Source organism: Leuresthes tenuis, unplaced genomic scaffold (assembly GCF_036924035.1).
Source record: "Leuresthes tenuis unplaced genomic scaffold, fLeuTen1.0.hap1 SCAF_5, whole genome shotgun sequence".
NCBI classification, from domain to species: Eukaryota; Metazoa; Chordata; class Actinopteri; order Atheriniformes; family Atherinopsidae; genus Leuresthes; species Leuresthes tenuis.
Window position 1 is genome coordinate 15,501,837 of NW_027325359.1, and position 19,388 is coordinate 15,521,224.

At 42.4% G+C, this 19,388-nt stretch overlaps 1 protein-coding gene across 3 annotated transcripts in view; it reads right to left on the reverse strand.

Moving 5' to 3' along the window:
• Positions 1–16,277, reverse strand: part of fbln1 (fibulin 1) — a 30,510-nt gene extending 14,233 nt beyond the window's left edge. Inside the window, exons 1-15 of one of the 3 annotated variants that reach the window (XM_072386258.1) lie at positions 16,018–16,277; positions 12,349–12,457; positions 10,660–10,789; positions 6,985–7,144; positions 6,598–6,681; positions 6,402–6,488; positions 6,059–6,196; positions 5,815–5,952; positions 5,137–5,280; positions 4,904–5,029; positions 4,625–4,750; positions 3,792–3,911; positions 3,468–3,599; positions 3,223–3,346; positions 693–2,620 (exon numbers count right to left, since the gene is read on the reverse strand). In XM_072386258.1, the coding sequence (XP_072242359.1) occupies positions 2,239–2,620; positions 3,223–3,346; positions 3,468–3,599; positions 3,792–3,911; positions 4,625–4,750; positions 4,904–5,029; positions 5,137–5,280; positions 5,815–5,952; positions 6,059–6,196; positions 6,402–6,488; positions 6,598–6,681; positions 6,985–7,144; positions 10,660–10,789; positions 12,349–12,457; positions 16,018–16,072 (2,055 nt within the window). In that variant the 5' untranslated portion in view covers positions 16,073–16,277 and the 3' untranslated portion in view covers positions 693–2,238. Of the gene's footprint in view, positions 1–692; positions 2,621–3,222; positions 3,347–3,467; positions 3,600–3,791; positions 3,912–4,624; positions 4,751–4,903; positions 5,030–5,136; positions 5,281–5,814; positions 5,953–6,058; positions 6,197–6,401; positions 6,489–6,597; positions 6,682–6,984; positions 7,145–10,659; positions 10,790–12,348; positions 12,458–16,017 lie in introns of those variants that run through there. The other 2 variants (XM_072386257.1, XM_072386256.1) reach the window with 2 other exon arrangements.
• Positions 16,278–19,388: the final 3,111 nt, after the last annotated feature.

The window sequence follows — 19,388 nt, forward strand, 5'->3', positions numbered from 1 at the left end:
ACTTAATCAGGAAACTTGTATTACCAATACATCCAGCTGTTGCCTTGTGTTCATATTGGTATTAAAAGATTTTCAACTCTTTTTTTGCATCAGATCACAGAAAGCAATACTATGTTAAAATATGTGCAGTACTGGAGAATTTGAATGTGCAATTAAATGAACTTTCTACTGAGACTACCGGAATACAGGAAACATTAAACAATGCAAGAGAAATCTTTATGTCTACAGCTGTAACTTGGCCTCACATAATAACTGCTCTCCTTGCTGCATTTGATTAAATTCTCACAGTGCACCACTATCAAGAACTGGGTTTGACTTGAACATGTGTTATTTCTATTTCAGTTTTAATAGAAAAGTGTTCATCCAACACATAAACCATAAAATACTGCAAAATGTCAGACTTTTATCATGCAACCGTCATCGAATTACACTCACTTGTGGGCACTTACCATTTTATGATTTTTACCCTAACCTAGATCGCCACCTACAGCAGCGGCTCTGACAATGCCTTAGCTCAAAAAGGGAAAAAGAAAAAAGAAAAGAAAAAACAAGGGGGGGGGGGGGGGGGGGGGGGGGGAAATACATCCAGACGAACCTAATTCAATCAGCAGTAACATGATGCTTAATGTTATATTTAATGATAAAAAATGGCTCATCTCTGTAGACAGTTAAAAACATTGCATCTCTCTTGATTTTCTGAGTGTATTCATTAATGAGCTTTAATGAAAAATGATGTCATGTTTAACATGCCTTTAAGGTCTTAACTGATGCATTACAGATAAATTACAGATAAACCTGCATTAAAGTCCAAGACTTGCTGGAGAATGACGCAAATCATACTTAATACCTATTAATAGCACTTAATATTAATAGAATAATTTAATCATGGCACTGTCCATGACTCTTTAGCCATACCATAATTCTTTACATTTTGCTTTGAAGCGGCCAGACTTTCTTGAAATGTTTTTAACTGATCTTGAACAGTATTGCTCCAGGCTCCAGGCTTTTTGAAGTTTTCTTTTTTAAAGTTTTTCATTGGACATGGGCTATTTTTTCCTCTAATTTTCAGTCCAGTCCTTGCACCTTGCCATTTTCAGAGGAATGTACTTTTTTAGTTTGTTTGTTACTTAGTGTTAAGTACCTTAACACTTAGTAATGAATCTATGAATTATTATATCATCAAAAAGGGTCCAGACTCAAGGGATGGATCAGTGTTACGTCTACACATAACAGAACTGATTTTGAATTGTGTCTTCAGGTACTTTGTTACTAGCAGCCTGTAACAAAGATGCATCATAGCTTATCTTTATTTTGGTAGCATCTACAAAAATTGCTAAAGATAACAGAGTTTGAAAGACATCAACAAGGTGATTCTCAAAGAGAAAAAAAAGTATTTTAAAAAATCTAAAGCAGATAAATAGTATTTGAAAGTAGTTTCCTTAAGAAACAGGAAAAAAAATCCATCGAAGAGATGCAACTAGACCTTCAGTTGTTTCTTCTTTTAAATGAGGCCTCATCAGAAATGGTCTCCATGGAAGGGTGTCTTGTCAAGAAGCTATTCTTAGGGAAGGAAAACACTGAGAAAAGGCACAAAGGAGGTATGCCAAATGACAAGAAGTGGACTGAAAATCAGTGGCAACAGGCCTTATGAAGAGATGAATCCTCCTCCAGAGCCCGGACGTCAACATTAGTTAAGCAGTGTGGGATCTTGACAGAGAACAGAACAAAAGGCTGTCAACATCCAAGAAAGAGCTTTGGGATGTCCTTCAAGAAGCCTGGAGAACTATTCCTGAAGACAATTACAAATTACAAGACAGCTTGTCTTAAGAGGATTCAGGCTGAGTTGAAGAATGATGATGCTCATATTAAATAAGGACTTTCAAGCTAATCAAAACATAACATACTCTATTTTTGCCCTATGAATTGTATCTCCATTTAGGTTTGTAGATACTTTAATCACATCAGTGCATTTATTTGTCACCTTCCAGGCAATATATGAAACATGAAGAGTGACTTGAGACTTTTCACAGGACTGTACTTGCATTTATCTCTACAGGATGTTCTGTCGTCATCTGTGTAATGGAGGAACCCGTCATCTACATTACATTCTACATTACAGTCTTCTTGCACTTTTTCTTTGAACCCAATTTTCTTTTTTTCCAGGGAAATCTGCAGTAAATATGACACATCTTGACACGACAGCGTAATAACATGTGTAACTCCAAGCAGATCTTATGTTTATTCTAGCAGGGGATTATAAGGTACTCTGGGCTCCTCCTGGGTAACAAACACCAGTACTTTAGCCAGGTATGTGGTAACAGTGCCGTAGCGTTGCAGCCTCAGCTCTACAGACAGAGCAAAGTCCTGTGGCTTGTTGATGAGCTTTGCCACCGACATGACACCGCCAGTGGGCACCCGCTCTGTCATGAAGAAACCGCCCTCGTTGCCAGCAGTGATAGCGATCTGGATGTCGTCGCCGGGCACGGTGTGAGAGGGGCCCATGCGGAAGATGTTGGTGAAGACGGGGATGTTGGTGGGGAAGGTGAGGTGGTAGTAGGTTATTCTCAGGGGCATGGTCGGGCACTGGACAGACTCATTGCAAAGCAAGCGTTCACATCGACTGCGAAAAGAGAAGAGTTGGGGGTAGGGCGGGACGGGACGGGACAAGACGAGACAGAACAAAAGAGCCACAGAGAGAAAGAGAGACAGGGTGTAAATCATACCTGCCGTGCATGGCATGCAGTGAAAGGAACATCATTTCAGCAGCATAATATCAGTTATGGTGCCCTCTGTGGTAACATGCAAGAACTTCTATTGCTACTGCTTCCAAACAGGGTGGGGATACAGTCTCAGGTGGATTTGTGCTGAAACTAAAATATTCGTGTGCATTTTCATAATTGCAAAACAAGAGAACATGCTACAGCCAAATCTATTCTGAAGTCATTCCAGCACTGAGCACACTAGACATGCAAAGGAATAAGTCAAACTATAAGGATTGGTTCAAAAAGCCTGACACTCCCGAACCTGAACCCAGAGCTCTTACTATGGCGAGGAACATGAATATTTCTATGTGTGATTATGTTCCTGAGTCCTTGTAATGCTGCGTGAGTTTCTTTACTGTCACATTGCTTTGACAAAGAGAAAACATTTGAAGTTGTGTTTGTTCATGAACAATTCCCCTGTTGACCCGAATGCACACAGAATCACAGCTCGGATACTCACGTCTCTCCAATACGTCGGTAGTTGTTTGGACAGTCGAATTTCAGGCATCTGAACCCTCCCTGTATGTTGAAGCAGCTCTCGTCCTCCGTGCACGTGTGTGATCCCGCTACGCATTCATCAATATCTGGTTGGGCAAAAGATGAGAGAGGTGTGTTTCGGGAAAAACATAAATCAACATAACTTGCGCAAAAGTTGAAGATAAAACTCGGAGAAAGACGTGCAACTTCACAGTAAGGGCAGCTTACCCTGGCAGCTGCGGCCGTTCACTGCCAAGGTGTAGCCAATGACAGGACAGGAGCAGTGGAAACTGCCAGGGGTGTTGTGGCAGCGATAGGAGCAAATATGACCCCCAGTGGGCAGGGCACACTCATCTATATCTGCAATGATCACAGGCACAGATAAAAACTATTCAAAACAAGTTCAAGAAATAGACCTCTTTTTTACTTCTTTTAACCATAGCCAAAAGTATCTACACATACTAATGGACCGAGCACTCATAAAGGGCTATCATCTTTGGAAAATACATTTTTAAGCACACACGTGTAACTGTAACAGAGGTTCCATTTTACCTTCACAAGTCATGCCATCTATGTCGCTGAGCTGGTAGCCACGGCGACAGTAACACTGGTAGGAGCCATACACGTTGGCGCACTCTTGACTACATGGGTTGCTCTCACACTCGTTCAAATCTACAAAGAGAGAGAGAATAAATGCAGACTATTGGAAGCTTTATCCTACCAGTTTGCTGATAAACCGCTTTTCAGTTTTAATGTATCAATTAATTGAAAAAATAATAATAATAATCTGGTCCTTACCAGGTCTTAAAATGAGGTAAATGCAACCTTAGATTCCAACCACACATTAAATATTACACTGTCATTATTAACTGCACACAAACTCAGACAAAATGTAGAAGCAGTGTGTGAAGAACTAAGTATGATTTAACAGTCTGTAGCAGCAAGAACTTGAAGTAATCATTTTCTCCAGGATGTTATCAGAATCTTGGTCCACTCCCCATTACAAAGTTTCTTGCTCCACACAAGCAGTGCTCCCACCTGCTGATGATCAATTAATCAAAAGCATTTTATTAGCAGAACCTGGCTGCTATTTACCTTATGGAAGTAAAGGTGAACTTAGTTCAGTTATATCCAGACTGTATTAAGACCTTGTAAAGATATGATTATATTCTGCACTGATACGTAAAACCTTAACATTGAGAGAAGGTGTAGTTTCTTTTTCACATGACTGGACACCTGTCCTGTTATATGAAAAGTTGTAGGCACAACTTGTCCATTGTCTGGTTGTTTCAGTCACTGGAAATGTGTGGACTAGTGGAACAGAACACACAGTCCAGTACATAAGGCCTACTGTCGGGGTTCTCCTGATGTAGATCTTATCTCACCATCGCAATTTCTGCCATCACTGGCCAGCTTGAAGCCAGTCGTGCAACTACACTTGTAGGACCCCGGGGTGTTCTCACACTTATGAGCACACAGGCGGCCAGGGTAGTGCCTGCACTCGTTAATGTCTGAAACACACAAGTCCAAATATAGGAAGAAGAGTAAGAAGCTGAACTTTCTCATTCTGACTTGAAGTTTTAGTCAAAATGTTTTATTTACATGTTAAGGATTTGTTGAATCCAGTCACTTATAAGAACATATGATATCCACCCACTGCTTACCTTCGCAAAGCCGAGTGATACTATTGAAGTTGTAGCCGGATTGGCACTCACAGCGGTAGGAGCCCAGTTGGTTGATACAGCCATGACCTGCGCAGACTTCTTCAGGGCCCTTACACTCATCAATATCTGAGAAAAGGGATCCAAACTACTGAGACCACCACAAACTCATCCTGAGCTAGGCTAGTAACATGCGTTGTATGTAGAAACAGAATAATGGCTTTTTCTACTCATACCAATACAGCGCGTGCCGTCTTCATTGAGGTGGTATCCTCGACCACAGTTGACAGAGTTTCTCTGACAGACGAAGGAGCCGACAGTGTTGATGCAGACCTGCCCTCTGTGGCACGGACTTATCTGGGCAACACATTCATTGATATCTGGAAATCCAGACACAGACGACATCTTTAAAATATGAAAAGCTCAACTTATCCACACAATTTACACTCTCAATGGAGATAGTGAGACTTGAATATTGTCATACGGAATATGACAGTGAGGGAAAAGCTAAAGACATGATAGAGACACTGTTATTTTTACTGCCTGAACACTGTGACAGCGACTGTCATGGTTTCCATGGTTTCAGGCAGCACAGATACTAAAACGAGATACAGAATAGAGCAGGTGAAAGGAACGGAGAGTAATCTGACGGGCAGAAAATATTGGAGTGGCCCTCCATTCCTTGTTTGCTTCACACAATACTGAATACATAAGAATATGAGGAATGGTCAGCAATAAGGATGTGTTTTCCAACACAGAATTCACACTGACAATACCTCTTATTGCAATTAAATCCAACTAAAATGAAATTTTACTCCTGAAATTTTTTTTCTGTTGTCTTAGAAAAGGTTGGATGGCTATAATGTTTGAGGCAAAGCTTGTGCACAGTGGAATTCGTATGTTGCAGCTCTTACCAATGCAGCTTCCGAGGGCGTCCTGGATAAAGCCGTTCCCACACTTAACTTTTGGGAGACAACGGAAAGATCCCTGGGTGTTTTGGCACTCAAACTGGGGGCCACAGTTGTGGATACCGGTCTCACACTCATCGATATCTGGATGAAGTCACAGCAGAAACACCACTGAACACGCTGTATATGAACACGAGCATCAGATCAGGGTCTATTGTGCGTCTCCGCAAAAGAGGGCAACATAACTGACCTTTGCAGTTGTTGTTGTCGGTGAGTTCATAGCCTGTCCCGCAGCTGATCTCCCTCTGGCAGCGGAATGAGCCCTCCGTGTTGATGCAGCGCTCTCCACCACGACAGTTGCTGGCTCCCAGCAAACATTCATTGATATCTGAAGGAAAACAGAGAAGAAGGCCAAAAAGAAGCATTTCACTTTCACGCTTTCATGAGCTCTGATCACCACACTGTCGGGACTCTTTCTATTTCAAATGAATCCCAAAACATTCTTTTAGCAGTTCATTTGTCTCAGCTTTACATCCTCTTTTTCATCCAACAGAATTTAAGGATGATGAATCTTAAATAACAAGGTCATTTACCCTCACAGCTCTTTCCGTCTGGTTTGAGTTTAAAGCCTTTGAAACACGCACAGGTGTCATTCGCCACACACTGATGAGCACACTTCCCTAAGAGGTGGAAAAGAAACAAAAACATGTTCATAACTGATCATCGACACTTTCAGTGTTCAAAAAGTTCAATGTAGAAACTCATAATGGTTTGATTATCACTCTTTACCTGCACACTGATCGCTCAGCACTGAATTATCTCCGTTTTCAGTGTTGACATCCTGGTCTTTCACTGTGTGTGAGAAGCTCACATCTTAATACATAAAACATGGACTATTAACATTTTCAAAATGGCAAAAAAAAATATGTCTATGTGTTATTTTTGTTTATCTATGAATTGCTTTATGTATCCCCATAGAGACAGAACCATTAGCTCAATTTCTCTTTTGAGTCTAACCACACTTAACTTTTGAAAGGCACAGGCAATAGCCACATGTGTCCACCAGAGGGCAGTAAATCACTTTATTTGAAATCAGTGGAGTGCTGAGTTCTCCGCCTAATCACGCTCATTCAATTTAGCACAAGCTCTGGTACATACATAAATATTTTTACCCACATTCAATCTGTGTTGCTTGTGCTGTCTGATTCCCCGAAGCTTCAATGGCGCAGCAGGCCCGCGACACCAGGCTGCACTGGTAGCCCACGGACAGGTTGTGGTCACAGGGTATGCCCAGCTCATGCGCTGTCTTCCCCAGAAGACAGCAGTCACAGCACATCTAGGAAAAACAGATTACAATCCAATCAATTACAATCATAAAGCAAATGTGTGCTGAGAGGTAAACTGTCAGATTTCGCAAATGGAATACACCAGATTATCTGGAATTTATGTATCAGCAGAGGTAAACCCATATATGACAAGGAAGAAGAGACTGGAGGTTGGAGGGCTGATTTTTGTGGTACGGAGGTTAATGTGAACCTTGTAAAAGTCAGACTTAAGACCCTCTGACAGACAGACAGCAGAGATCACAATAAACAGCATGGACAGAGAAGGATTGAGAAAGACAGATATTGAGGACAAGAAGTCAGTAGGGAAAACATAGAGGCAGTGATGAGATGACATCATCCCCTCTGGCTGATGTGTGCTCAATCGGTCATTATGACAGTCTGTCCGGAAGGAGAAAAGTATGGTGAGGGAAATGGGAGTTTATACCTGAACTCTGACATGGTGCAGTGTATTTTTACAGAATCCAAGACAGAACATATGCCAAAGAGTGCTGCTTCAGTAGTTTTGTAACAGAGGTTGTTAACTGCTACTTGTTTATGAGACATTTTCTTTATTTTTTTTTTTCAAATCTGCAGGACAGGCAAACTTTTCAGGATAGCGAACACCGTAAACAGTAGAAGTACCAGAAGCAAGCCCACAAACACACAAACTAAGCAATCATGAATCCTAACTACCAGACTCTCACCCACTCATACTTTTTTGATCTCAGGCTTTCTCCGAGTACAACTTTTACAGCAAATGTGAACTGACAACTCCATATCCTCATGCTTTCAAAGTCAGCATCTGTTTTTGATCTCACTAAATGAAGTATCGTGCAGGTGCCAATTAAAAGGCCAGTAAGAAACCATGCTGACCTAATTTTCTACATTATTCAGACATCATATCAAATAAATCAAGACTTCCTTCCTCCAGACCGACCACACTCACATGGGTCGAGTTCCAACATCATTTTTTTCACTGCCATGTTCATTTTCAATCATTAGAACCATGCAGTCTTTATATCATCAGCCAATTGCCCTTTAGTTTGATAAAGACTGCATGTTCTTCCGACAGAAGAAGAAAAATGGACATACTTATTTATTTCTGTTCATCACAAATATCTGCCTTGTCAGACTGCCTTCTTCCTCCTTATCTAGATTTCAGCGCTGCGCTGCTTTTACTGGGAACGAGAAGAAGTACAGTTTGTAGATAAGGCACGATGAAGAGGTAATTAGACCTAGTAGTTTGCAATCTTTGCCAGGCAGAGAAAAAGGCTGGGTTGGAGAAACTGAAAACAACTTGACAACACTGATGAGGGATGGTTTTAAATCTTCATAACTCAGCGCAAAGTTATGTCGGGCAGCTCCGCCAAGAGCAAGAGGGTCAGGGGAGCTGAGCTGCATGACACAGGTTAATTTTCCCTCATCAGAGCTGGCTTCTTTAATGAATACTTATTTAACATTCTTATGAACCACAAAGACTGAAAGAAATACTATGACTGCACTCAGCTGATGATATAACAGTGCCGTGGCCAACTGGAAAGCTATGAAAAGACTTCATTACTTGTGCTCAAGATACCGTGCACAGCTCATAGCTTTTTTTCTTAAACGCATATAGCTGTTCAACAAACTTTGGCAGTCTTAAAGTCCCACTCCAGCATTTTGTAATCCCTTAAAAATTCCGCAGAAGTCTTCTTCAGAATTTTGCTACTAAAACAACTCATGGCCTTAAATTGGCTTGGTTCTAACTAAGTAAGGAGGGTTTCATGAATATGCTAATCTCATCCTGCTCACATGTCTGCCTACCAGCCAATGACAGCCTCCCCTGTCTTGCATTGGTACATAATAGCCAATATTGGGGGGTAATTTAGTCATACATGTTTGAATCCGAGAGCGATTCTCGGAAACAGAAAGCTAAATTATACAAGGTTGTATTCAGTGGAAGTAACAGAATTGCTGCTCCTTTAACTTTCTGTTCCTTTTAACAACATTAGAAATGCTCTTGGCTCCTGTCAGGATATTAAGAGAAAGCCTCGGGGCGAGTAGCAGCGCATTAAAAATCTGACTCGGCAGCTTCAGGCTCACTCGGGCAGCTGAACCTCGTGTCCAAAGAGACTCACCACTTGAATGCAAGAATTACGTCTCCCGTATTTTTCATGGGCCACTTCAATATGTCCACTCCTGTAACGGTTTAACATCTTTGGATGAGACACGATGGCATTCTGATAATGCTTCACAAACAGAAGATGCCAGGTCTGCCATATTCAAAGCAAGAGCAAATCACACCAAGCAGCTTCTCCTATCTGAGTCTGGAAGCTTCTCCATCAGGTTGTGCTAACTAAAATTGTTCAAAACTTTTCAAAAAAGTTCTTAAAATGGCAATAAGGTTGTTGTTTTTTTTATCACAGGACATATGAGTGAAACAAGCAGAGGAACATGTTAGGAGTGAGAACAGGTGCCAAGGGACCATATGTTGCAGGAGCCACCTGGTAATGGTAAAAAATCTAGCAAGGGTGGGTGTGAGCCGGATTATGGAAACGGTGCTGCGCAGCGCTCTGCTCTTCACTAAGTTCCCTTTTGAAGCGTGGGGGAAAGCGTGAGGGATCAGCACAGGTGCTCTGTAGAGCTCGTGTTTTTGCTTGTCTCTTCTGGGCTACTGCATTTAAACGGCATTTAAATCTGTCTGTAGATGTGAACATTTTTTAAGGAAACAAAAAAAAACACAACTTGGCTGTTTTGTCCTGACGTTTCAGAAGAACAGCGATCATTTTGGCGGGCGTTTCTGTGATATCATTTCTCGTGTTCCTGTGAGACCGTGTTGTTATTTTCCTGATGTATCACACAAACAACTATCATTTTTTTGGGAAGTTCTGCTTACATCATGAAGGGTTTACAGTGGGGACTTTTGATTTGAAATACTTGTTTCATCATTTCATGAAGAAGGTGTCTGTCGGTTGTGAAACAATGCACACTCAAATCTGACTTTAAAGGTGTCTTCTTAAATTCAGACAGGTGGAAATCTCCCCAACGCATTCCTCACAATCTTTTGTTTTCATTCATTTTTACCTGTGGCGCAATAACACAGTCGATCGAGTGAAGACAAGTTTTCCTGCCGACATTCATCTCATCCTGATATGAAAATACAGCAACTGGCAAGAGCCCTTTTTCATGATGCTTTGATGTGCAAAATGTTGTGCAAACAAAGCGGGCAGAGTGGGTTTGGTTGAAAGGGAACGAAGATGAAGAGAGACTGAGAGGCGGTTGGCTGAAAAGTGGTTGGCTGCAAGCCTGCAAAAGATTCTAGAGGCAGCGCTGAATTTATAATCTATCTGACAGCAACAAGCTTCATTCCTCCCTAGAGTGACATGCCTCATCCTGTTCATACACACCCACAAACACAAAGAGATATACGCCATTGCTCTCATCAATCACTCGGATCCCAACTGGCTATCCAGCAGAGTGATGCGCTGCACACTGATTGATCTGAGGGAAGTTTTGGTTTTTTTTGCACATTCATGTACGAACCCACCTTTGTAGTCTTGGTCTCGCAGGTGCTGGTGAACAAAGTATCGCAGACTCCTTGGTCTTTTGCTGTGTTGATACCAGTGGTGCACATGTTATCCTCGAGCACCGCTACGCAGCACTGCTCCTGCACGATCCTGTCAGCAAGAGGAAATAGACACAAACCTCAGGTGGCGCAATTACTCTCAGCTCTGTCGACAAACCCCTCATGGCAAAGCAGCTCTGCCTTAAGTGTACCCTGTTAAAATCAGCCTGAGGCAAAGGCAGACGGGGAGCTCATGTCACACTAAAAATGCGTGGATCATCAAGTTGAATAAGTCTTGAATGGGTTCAGAGGAGTGCACTGGAAGTTCATTGTGTTTTGCAATACTGCCATCGCAGGCCTTAAGCGGGGTTAAGCAGCATACCTTTGCAGATTTTATCCTGTTGAACTGATATCTCAGTCCCAAGCTGAACATTTATCCACCGCCATGTCTACTCACTCGCAGTGGGATTGCGGCTTTCTCTTGAAAATGATGCTAAGAATGATATCACTAAAACAAAGCACACCTTTATAATAAGCATGCCACGATGTGTAAGAAAGGAGAAGTGTTGGCCACTACTTGGGTGACTAACAGTTGCCAGTAACCAGTAGCTTGTTTGCAGTCCAACTCAGTCAGGTTCCAGGTATTTCTTCACAAATCGGTGTTGAGGTGTCCTGCATTTTTACTGAAACACTATGATTAAAATATCACTCACACTGCAGTTCAGATCAGATTTTACAGTTTTGTCTCGAGTTTGCTCTGAGTGCCGTCCAATCAGTTAAGAGGTGACTCTTTCTGCCTGGTCTGCATCTCTGTCTCACCGCACTTTCACAAGAAAGAGGAGGATAAAACGCCACCCCCTCAACGTCCCTCTTTTCTTCTTTCCAACAAACCTCTTTATCAACTCTTACCAGAAATGTCTTTCCACATAAACCACAGCCGATCTCAAAATTCACGTCTGGGCACACTCCTCCTCTGCACAACCTTTTAAGGCCACAGTCATGCTACTGTTTTTCTTTTCCTCACTCTACGCTCTTCTTCTCCCGTACTTTTTTCTCCTTTGGTGTCTGAAGATTTCCTGTTTTTGCCTCTCTTCATCCTCCCTCTATGTTGCATTTCACCTCGAAGTTATTTCCTGGATTTGATAAAGGTCCCTCTTCTCAACCCCCCTCGTTCTTTCCACCCCCAACTGCACCCTGCTCCCAAACAAATCCTTTCCCTCTCTTCCCCTCACACTATAATCTGGACCAATTCAGGATTACCCGTGGTGGCTATGGTAAAGGTGTTTGCCCTCTGTGTTTAAAGCAGCAGAGCTTGCTGGCTTAGGGGCCTGAACCTGTGGCAGAACACCTTCTAAGGTTACCAACAGACCTGCTATTATCCCATGACTATTAATGTTTCCTGCTCTCATGTGAAGTGAATAATGTGTCCAGAGATTTATAGGAGTATGGTAAAGCAATCTCATATTAGGAGCTTATTGACATGCATGGTGCAGGCCAAACCCCTTGGGTACAATACTGCAGGAGTTTCTATAGCACAAAAGAAAATATGGAAGACTGTGACAAAGGGGGTGCAGTTTTTAAAGACCTGCAAATCTCAAGGTGAGCCTTTGAACCAGCCTCTCTTTAACACTATATGTCTGAATCACTGAGAGCGCACAGACACTTGCTTACCTGCATGTGGTTGATCCAGAAATGAGGGGAATGGATGCACAGTCTTTGTTGTCATTTCCATGCTTCTGGCCGTCTTTACAACAGTCATCAATTGAGACATGCTCTGCTCCTATAAACATGAAAAGACAACAAAAGATACCAGCGCGGGTTTTTTAGCATGTGCAAAAAATGTGAACGTGAGACACAGACAGACACACTGAATAGTTACAGTAAAAGATTATGGAACCTATAGCGGGTGCCTACTTTACATTGCAAGGTATGAAGAAATTATTCCCATAAATTATTCTCATTTCTCCAACTGGAACCTGTGGGAAACACACCTGCCTCCATATACTAAAGGTGATGAACACAATACAATTGCTTTGAAGCTGGTATTATGCCATTGACATTAATGACAAGGGAAAAAAATCACCAAGCAGTCATAATAAGCAGGATTTCTCTAACAAACGAGCTTCTGGCAACAGATAAAACATGCGGCACACTTTTTGCAGAGTTACGATCAACTTTGTCTGTCTAACTCAAATAAGAGGATATGGCCCTTGTAATGGACTTGAGCATTTTCAAAACCTTTTAAAGCCTTAAGGGAATTTTACAACGAAGATAATGGATGGTGGATATGCCGCTGCAGGCGCGAGAAAAAGGCTTTTTGACTGGAGCACAACAAGCTCTGTGGCTGTTTACTTTTGTGGATTAGGGAACGTGGAATGTCTCAACTCTGTAAACAATCAGTCATCAAGTACATTCACCCACTTGTGGTCTGTGTGATCTGCCATACGTGAAATAGCTTCTTTTTTTTCTTTTTTTTCTGCTCTGCAGACAGCTCAGTCCAAGATCAGGGTGCAAAGTTATTGTAAAAGTCCACTGAGAGAAATTGGAGGGAGGGGGGGGCAAACTCACAGTAAAACAGACTCTGTTGATCCAGGGTAAGAGAACACGAGATGGTTCTGGTTACTGGATGAATGCTCTGAAATATTGAGCGTAGTGATTGTGAAAGAGACTGAACGAATCCTTTTGTTTGAGACACAGCGTCTGCGGGGAGACGTCTGGCAGGAGTGAGCAAGTTTAGATAATAAGTTAGACTGAGATGGGAGGACAAGTGTCTGGAATCGCAGTCGTCAGTTTTATAGGGCCGCTTCTGTCTCCCACGGGGGCAGCAGAAATCTTATAATAACCACTAAATCAAAACAGTCACACTGAGGCACAGGCAGGAATAGTCATTATAACAAACAACCTCTGCACCGATGAACCTGGTGATAAAACAGGGATACTGTTGCAGTTAGGACCGCTTCATTTCTCAGAATACTTAGAAAGGTTACCATAACAACAGGTCTGCAGCCTATGACTACCTAAGGGCAAGATATAACAATGACAAAGAGTTCACTGGAGCCACTTTGATGCGATGCACTGTGTCAAAGAAGTAAGAAGGAAAACAAAAGCCACAGTTACAACACTGCTGCTACATCAAAGATGATTGATCTGGCAGAGAGGAGGAATTATGGACAGAGGATTTATTGCTGGACAGCAATTTAGCTGACTCACTACTGACTTCTAGAAGTCTGGCACATGCTCCGGCCAATAAAACTAGTAGAAGCTGGATGAAATGAGATGGCATTTTAATAGCTTTTCACATGGGCCTACCAAGACGGCCCTCTTGAAAGTCTCTCTGGCTTTGCATGTTGGTAAAGTATGAGCAGGACGTTCCAATGAAAGCATTGCAAAAACATTTGGCCAACGAAAAGCTAATAACGAGGACAAAAAGTTGCATTAACATGTTAATGACCATGAGTCAAATGCGGCGAGTCTTGAGCTGTGTTTAAGAAAGAAAGAAAATAACAAAAGGAGAGGGAGTTCTTGCCAAAGCCATATTGTGGATATTTACACTAAATCACCACTGCATCAGACAAGTTGTTTACACTTGTGCAACTACAGAATGTCCTGTAGCAGCATATGGATCCTATGGACCACGTTCAAATCCACCCAGTCTCCACAATATGGCTGTTGCTATGAAACCGCTGTCGGTTTTTTTTTTCACATTGGAGTCGTTTTAGATGAACCGCTCTATTCTGCGTTTTCTTAAAGCGAGGAAGGACTCTTCTCCAGCCGAAGAAGGCTGCGCCTTGGAAGGTCCCATCACACCAAGGAAGCATCCTTGACTTTGAGAAGCACGTACAGATACTCTCACAACCACTAAAGGTCCATTTTTCCCCAAATACATTTATAGATCATTTTAGCCTGCGGGGGAAAAAAAAAACATAAAATAAATAAACTCATGGTCTCAAGCGAGGGAGAAGAATAGTCTCTAAGCTGAGCATGGCTACAAGACAGCAATAGTCGGTCACATTTTCAGCCTGCTCCTTTTTATGGAGCTCTCTGCCCAAAGCAGCTCCCTGCTGATGCTTAATTATAACCCATTTGGCATCACAGAGTCATTCCAATGCCACCGCTGTCTGCTGCTCTCCTCTGGAAGCCTAAACTGAAATACCAGAAGTGCCTTAAACTGCGCAGCTTCTTTTGTTTAATTTTTTTATCAGGAGAAGCTTGGAAGAAGCTGTTTGTCGGTTGTGAGTGCTGTAACGTCTCTTAGCGCAGCAGCACGTGGCTCGGCTGCGTCTAGACGCCTCATGTAAACAAAGCCTGCGAGAGCTCCGCACCGACGAAGTAGATGGCCTGTGCCAGAGATCACAACAGAGGAGTGGATCTCCTACCCGGCTGCACTCAAGGCTTTTATTTGGAGCTTTCTGTCAGTCTTGCTAGTGCAGCAGAGGTAGATGTTACTCATTCACTCCTTCATGAAAAGAGAAAAGTGCCCCCAGCTGAATGTGTGGTGGGAGGACCGCATACATCATCCTACGCCTTGGTGGCTCTGCTGTGGGTGCTCAAGTATAAATCACGCCTTTCCGTCTAGACCATCCCCTCCTGGTGAGAAACTGGCCTATCTTTTCTTTCTTTTTCTTTTTTTTTTTTTTACATAACATCACAGCATACCAGAACACTTGGCCTTTGACATGCAGGGCAGCGAGGACAGACAGTATACTAGGGAGGGCTCTCACTTCAATCACAGCATGTGAAACTGCGTTTTTAACACCCTTCAGCTGGTGTGACGTCTCCTTTTAACACTTTATAGATCAAAGTCATTCAGGCTGTGGCATAAACAAAGCCGGTGGCACATTCTTTTTTGGTCAATTTAATGTCATTACTTAGTGTATGTTGTAAGCTTTGATAGGTAGCAGAAAATAACACATATATATATATATATATACACACACATACATATATATTAATATATATAGATATATATAGATAGATAGATATATAAAACCAATATGTATCTAAATCAGTAACTGTATTGTGTTTGCATTCAGGTGATAAAATTCACGCAGTTTTTCCAACTGCTGCACTTCCATACAGAGCTGAAACCCTTTGAAGCACCCAGCTCAGAGAACTGCTTCAATCACATGCCCCAACTAGTCCTCAGGCGAATCATCACTTCCTCGAATCTCACTCTGATTCTCTCTGCAATCACTTTTACCCATTTAAAGTGAGAAGTTATCAAGCAACATAATATCCACCCACATCAGTGTGATGAATCAGTAGAAATGTCTCTCTGGGCTTGCGTATCCTAATTAAAAGTCGTCACGTATTACAGCCTCTTGCACAAAGGTGACTTACCTTGACCAAAGGCGACTCCGAGCAGGGAGCAGAGCACCACTACGCACAGAGCCATTGAATGAGTGGATTCGACTACCCAGTTGTGGTGGAAAAACGGTGTCCGAGCGCTGATCTTACTTCCCGGTGCTGCTCGTTCCGCAAGGGTACGTGAATAAGCGGCAGCGCTCCTTTAAAAAAGAGAAAGACCGAGTCCGCGGAAAAGAAGTGGATGTGATGGAGTAGCAGTCGCAGCGTGACTGGAGCGTCTAATTATGGCACCGTGAGGGGCGGGCTGGGGCCACAGACACCCACTTGTTGCTAATCAATACCGCCCGCCTCCCCCCGAATAGGCTCCAAATGGGTTTATCAGGGTTAATCAGGGTTGATAATTAACGCACTTGCAACGTATTTAATCAAAATGTAATTTCCCCAACACCTCTGTTAAGAATTACAAACAGATACAGATAAAGCTTCATTCTGGCAAAGATGTTTCCTCGAAGGATCTATCTTTGAATATCTTACATATATGAGACATTTGAGCGAGTTGTAAAGTAGAACACCTGAAATGCTGCCCTTTCTTTTTTCCTTCATGAAGATTTGCAAGTGTCTTCGGGCCACTGTGCCATGAAGTACGCGCACACATGGAAACGGTCTTCCCATCAGTGGCAGAGTAGACTTCTTCTGTCGGTGACTAATGATTGTAGTGATTACTCAGCATCTGGAACTGGTTTCGGGGTATTTAAAAAAAAAAAAAAAAAAAAACGTGTTGTGGCTATGCCCAGACTGTAAGCCTTGAAGCCTCGTGGAGTTAAGGCAGGTAGCTGTATGAAGAACGGGGAATCAAATGATGAACATTTTCGTTGTATCTGTCTACAAATGACTGCAGTCGTTCACATCTGGAGAATGTTGCACTGCAATAGAGACAGAGAGCTGGGATGGATCATTTTAAAACCTATCACTGTTCTCTTGCATCATCCCTGCACGGTAGTATCACGGGTCCCCGCAGGCCCACAACTGAGCCCCCAATTTTTCTCCATTAAAGTTGAATTAAAGCTTTGTAACTGCGCCACAATGCACACACCATCAGCCAAAGTGATCATGGACAGTGAGAAAGGGCCTGGGCATAAACAAGCCACACACACACACACACACACACACACATACGTCTACCAGACTTGGCAAGAAGAGCAGAAATAATTGCTAGACTGCATTATAAACATTTTGTACCAACTAAAGCCCTCTGCAAATTCAATCAGTCTACTGACTCTGGGCATGGTGACAGAGAGAGGTTAAATGATCCTCTAATCAGAGCCATATGTCTCCACCACCCGTCTAGCCAGTCAAGAAATATCACCAAGGACTTGATATGATGGCACCACAAGCATAAAGAAAGCCCACGAGTGTATGACAGTTATAAATGATTAATTGCACCGTAAAAAACTGTCATACCTCACTCAGTTTTTGCCCTTCAATCTACCGCTGTTTCCTGTCAATAATTGCACTCTGCTGAGGATCTCTCCCAAAGATTTCATTTTAACAGGCCATATGGTGCTTTGCATTTTGCATATTCATTTCACGATACAGCGCCATTGTTATTGCAATCGCAGAGCCGCCGAGTGCCGTGGGGACTTACGTATGAATCTCATGTTATTTAATCAGACCACTCGAGTTGCCATTTCCAGAGTTTGGATCCAGGTTTCAATTCTTTTGGTGAAAACCTACTCGGAAAACAAAGTCCATTGTGGGTGACGGTGTAAAAAAAAAAGAGTTTGTGGAGAGTATATCATCACAGTTAATATCACGTCCGCTTTTATTTTTCTCTTTTTCATTGCAGTTGCTGTGATAGACGAGCGTACATGGAGTACCCCACTCTGGCCCAATGGCAGCTGGGACAGGCTCCAGCGCCCTCTGCGACTCTGAAGCAGGCACAGAAAATGATAGATGGATGGATCATTGCTGTTGTGGTAAAGCCCTCAAGTCTGCGCCTGTGTTACCACACTACAAAACACAACTTTAGCATGAGATAAAGTCAGTTTGATGTCGAACCCAACAGCCGAATCTCACCAGAAAACACATAATAGTTTTTTTTCAACATGTCAAAAACAAAGTAGTGTCACAATCCATGGCTGTGAACCGTGAGATATATATACATACATATATATGTAGGCTATTGGATTCTGTAGAGCCAAACAATGAGTAGTTAAATCTGTAAAGCACTACTTCATTTTTGTTACAGTGTAACCATGAACATTCACAGTACCCAAGACAATTTCCCAGTGGAAGCGTAGTAGAAAAGAAGGGAATTGTGAATGTGAGGAAAGTAGAGCGCCTCTTATGAGCATTTATGGCTAGCGAGCCATGAAAAGTGGATGTGGGAACACGTACAGGCACATAGTGCTGACAAACAAAAAAATTAAGCTGGATATGTGCAGGGAACACAGTAAGAAAAGTATAATAATCGCACTTTTTTCAGATTTTGTTGTCAGACTGCATTTTTTTGTGCTGTAACAGCATAGCTACGCTTTAGTCATGAGCTCAATGTCCAGTTAACACCTTAGCAGTGTAGGGAAAAAAAAAACACGTCAGGATACTGTACATTTAAAAGTAATGCTATGCATTTTAAGAAATAACAAAGACATGGAAGAATGTCACTGGAAATATTGATAATCCAATCCAATCCTCTTTATTTATATAGCACAAATTTAAGATGAACACAAGGTTCCCAAAGGGCTGCACAGAGAAAAAAAACCGAAGCACAATGAAACAATAAACACAATAGGATAGAATCAATTCAATTACAATAAGTTCAAATAACATAACTTAATAATAATCAGCAAACAGACTTTCTAAAGACTACACTGTATGCTTCCTGGATGCCACAGCCCCCTCTGAACTGTAGCAGTTATCACGTCAGCAAAGATCACCCCGGTACTGCCGACCAAGCCCTCAATCTTATCTTTAGCTCATGTAGAAAGGAGATAATATGCCATTTAAGGATTGAGGAATGTCTAAAATGTTAGTTCGACCAGTCTTAAGCTCAGGGGCCCGGCTGGCTGTATCTCAGTAAACATGTGAGGACATCCTCCCGTGGCTTCCAGCCTACTGGACGCGGCTAGCGCTCTCTCTTCCTCTCTCCCAAAGTTTTGGTCTTAACAAGAAACAGCAGCAACAACTGACCTCCAAGCTCACGGATGGAGGAAATTGGAGCGGCCGCGAGGCTGCGTTCAAACGGCGTTAATCTCGCATATGTGTGTGTTTGGGGGGGGGGGGGGGGGGGGGGGCGCAGTTCAGTTCCTTTGAAGCCCAACAAAGCCTGTTGTGGCACATCTGTGTCAATCACCTGAGGGTCGCTAACACGGCCAGACGGAGGGCTGCCCTGTAGGCCTCAAAGA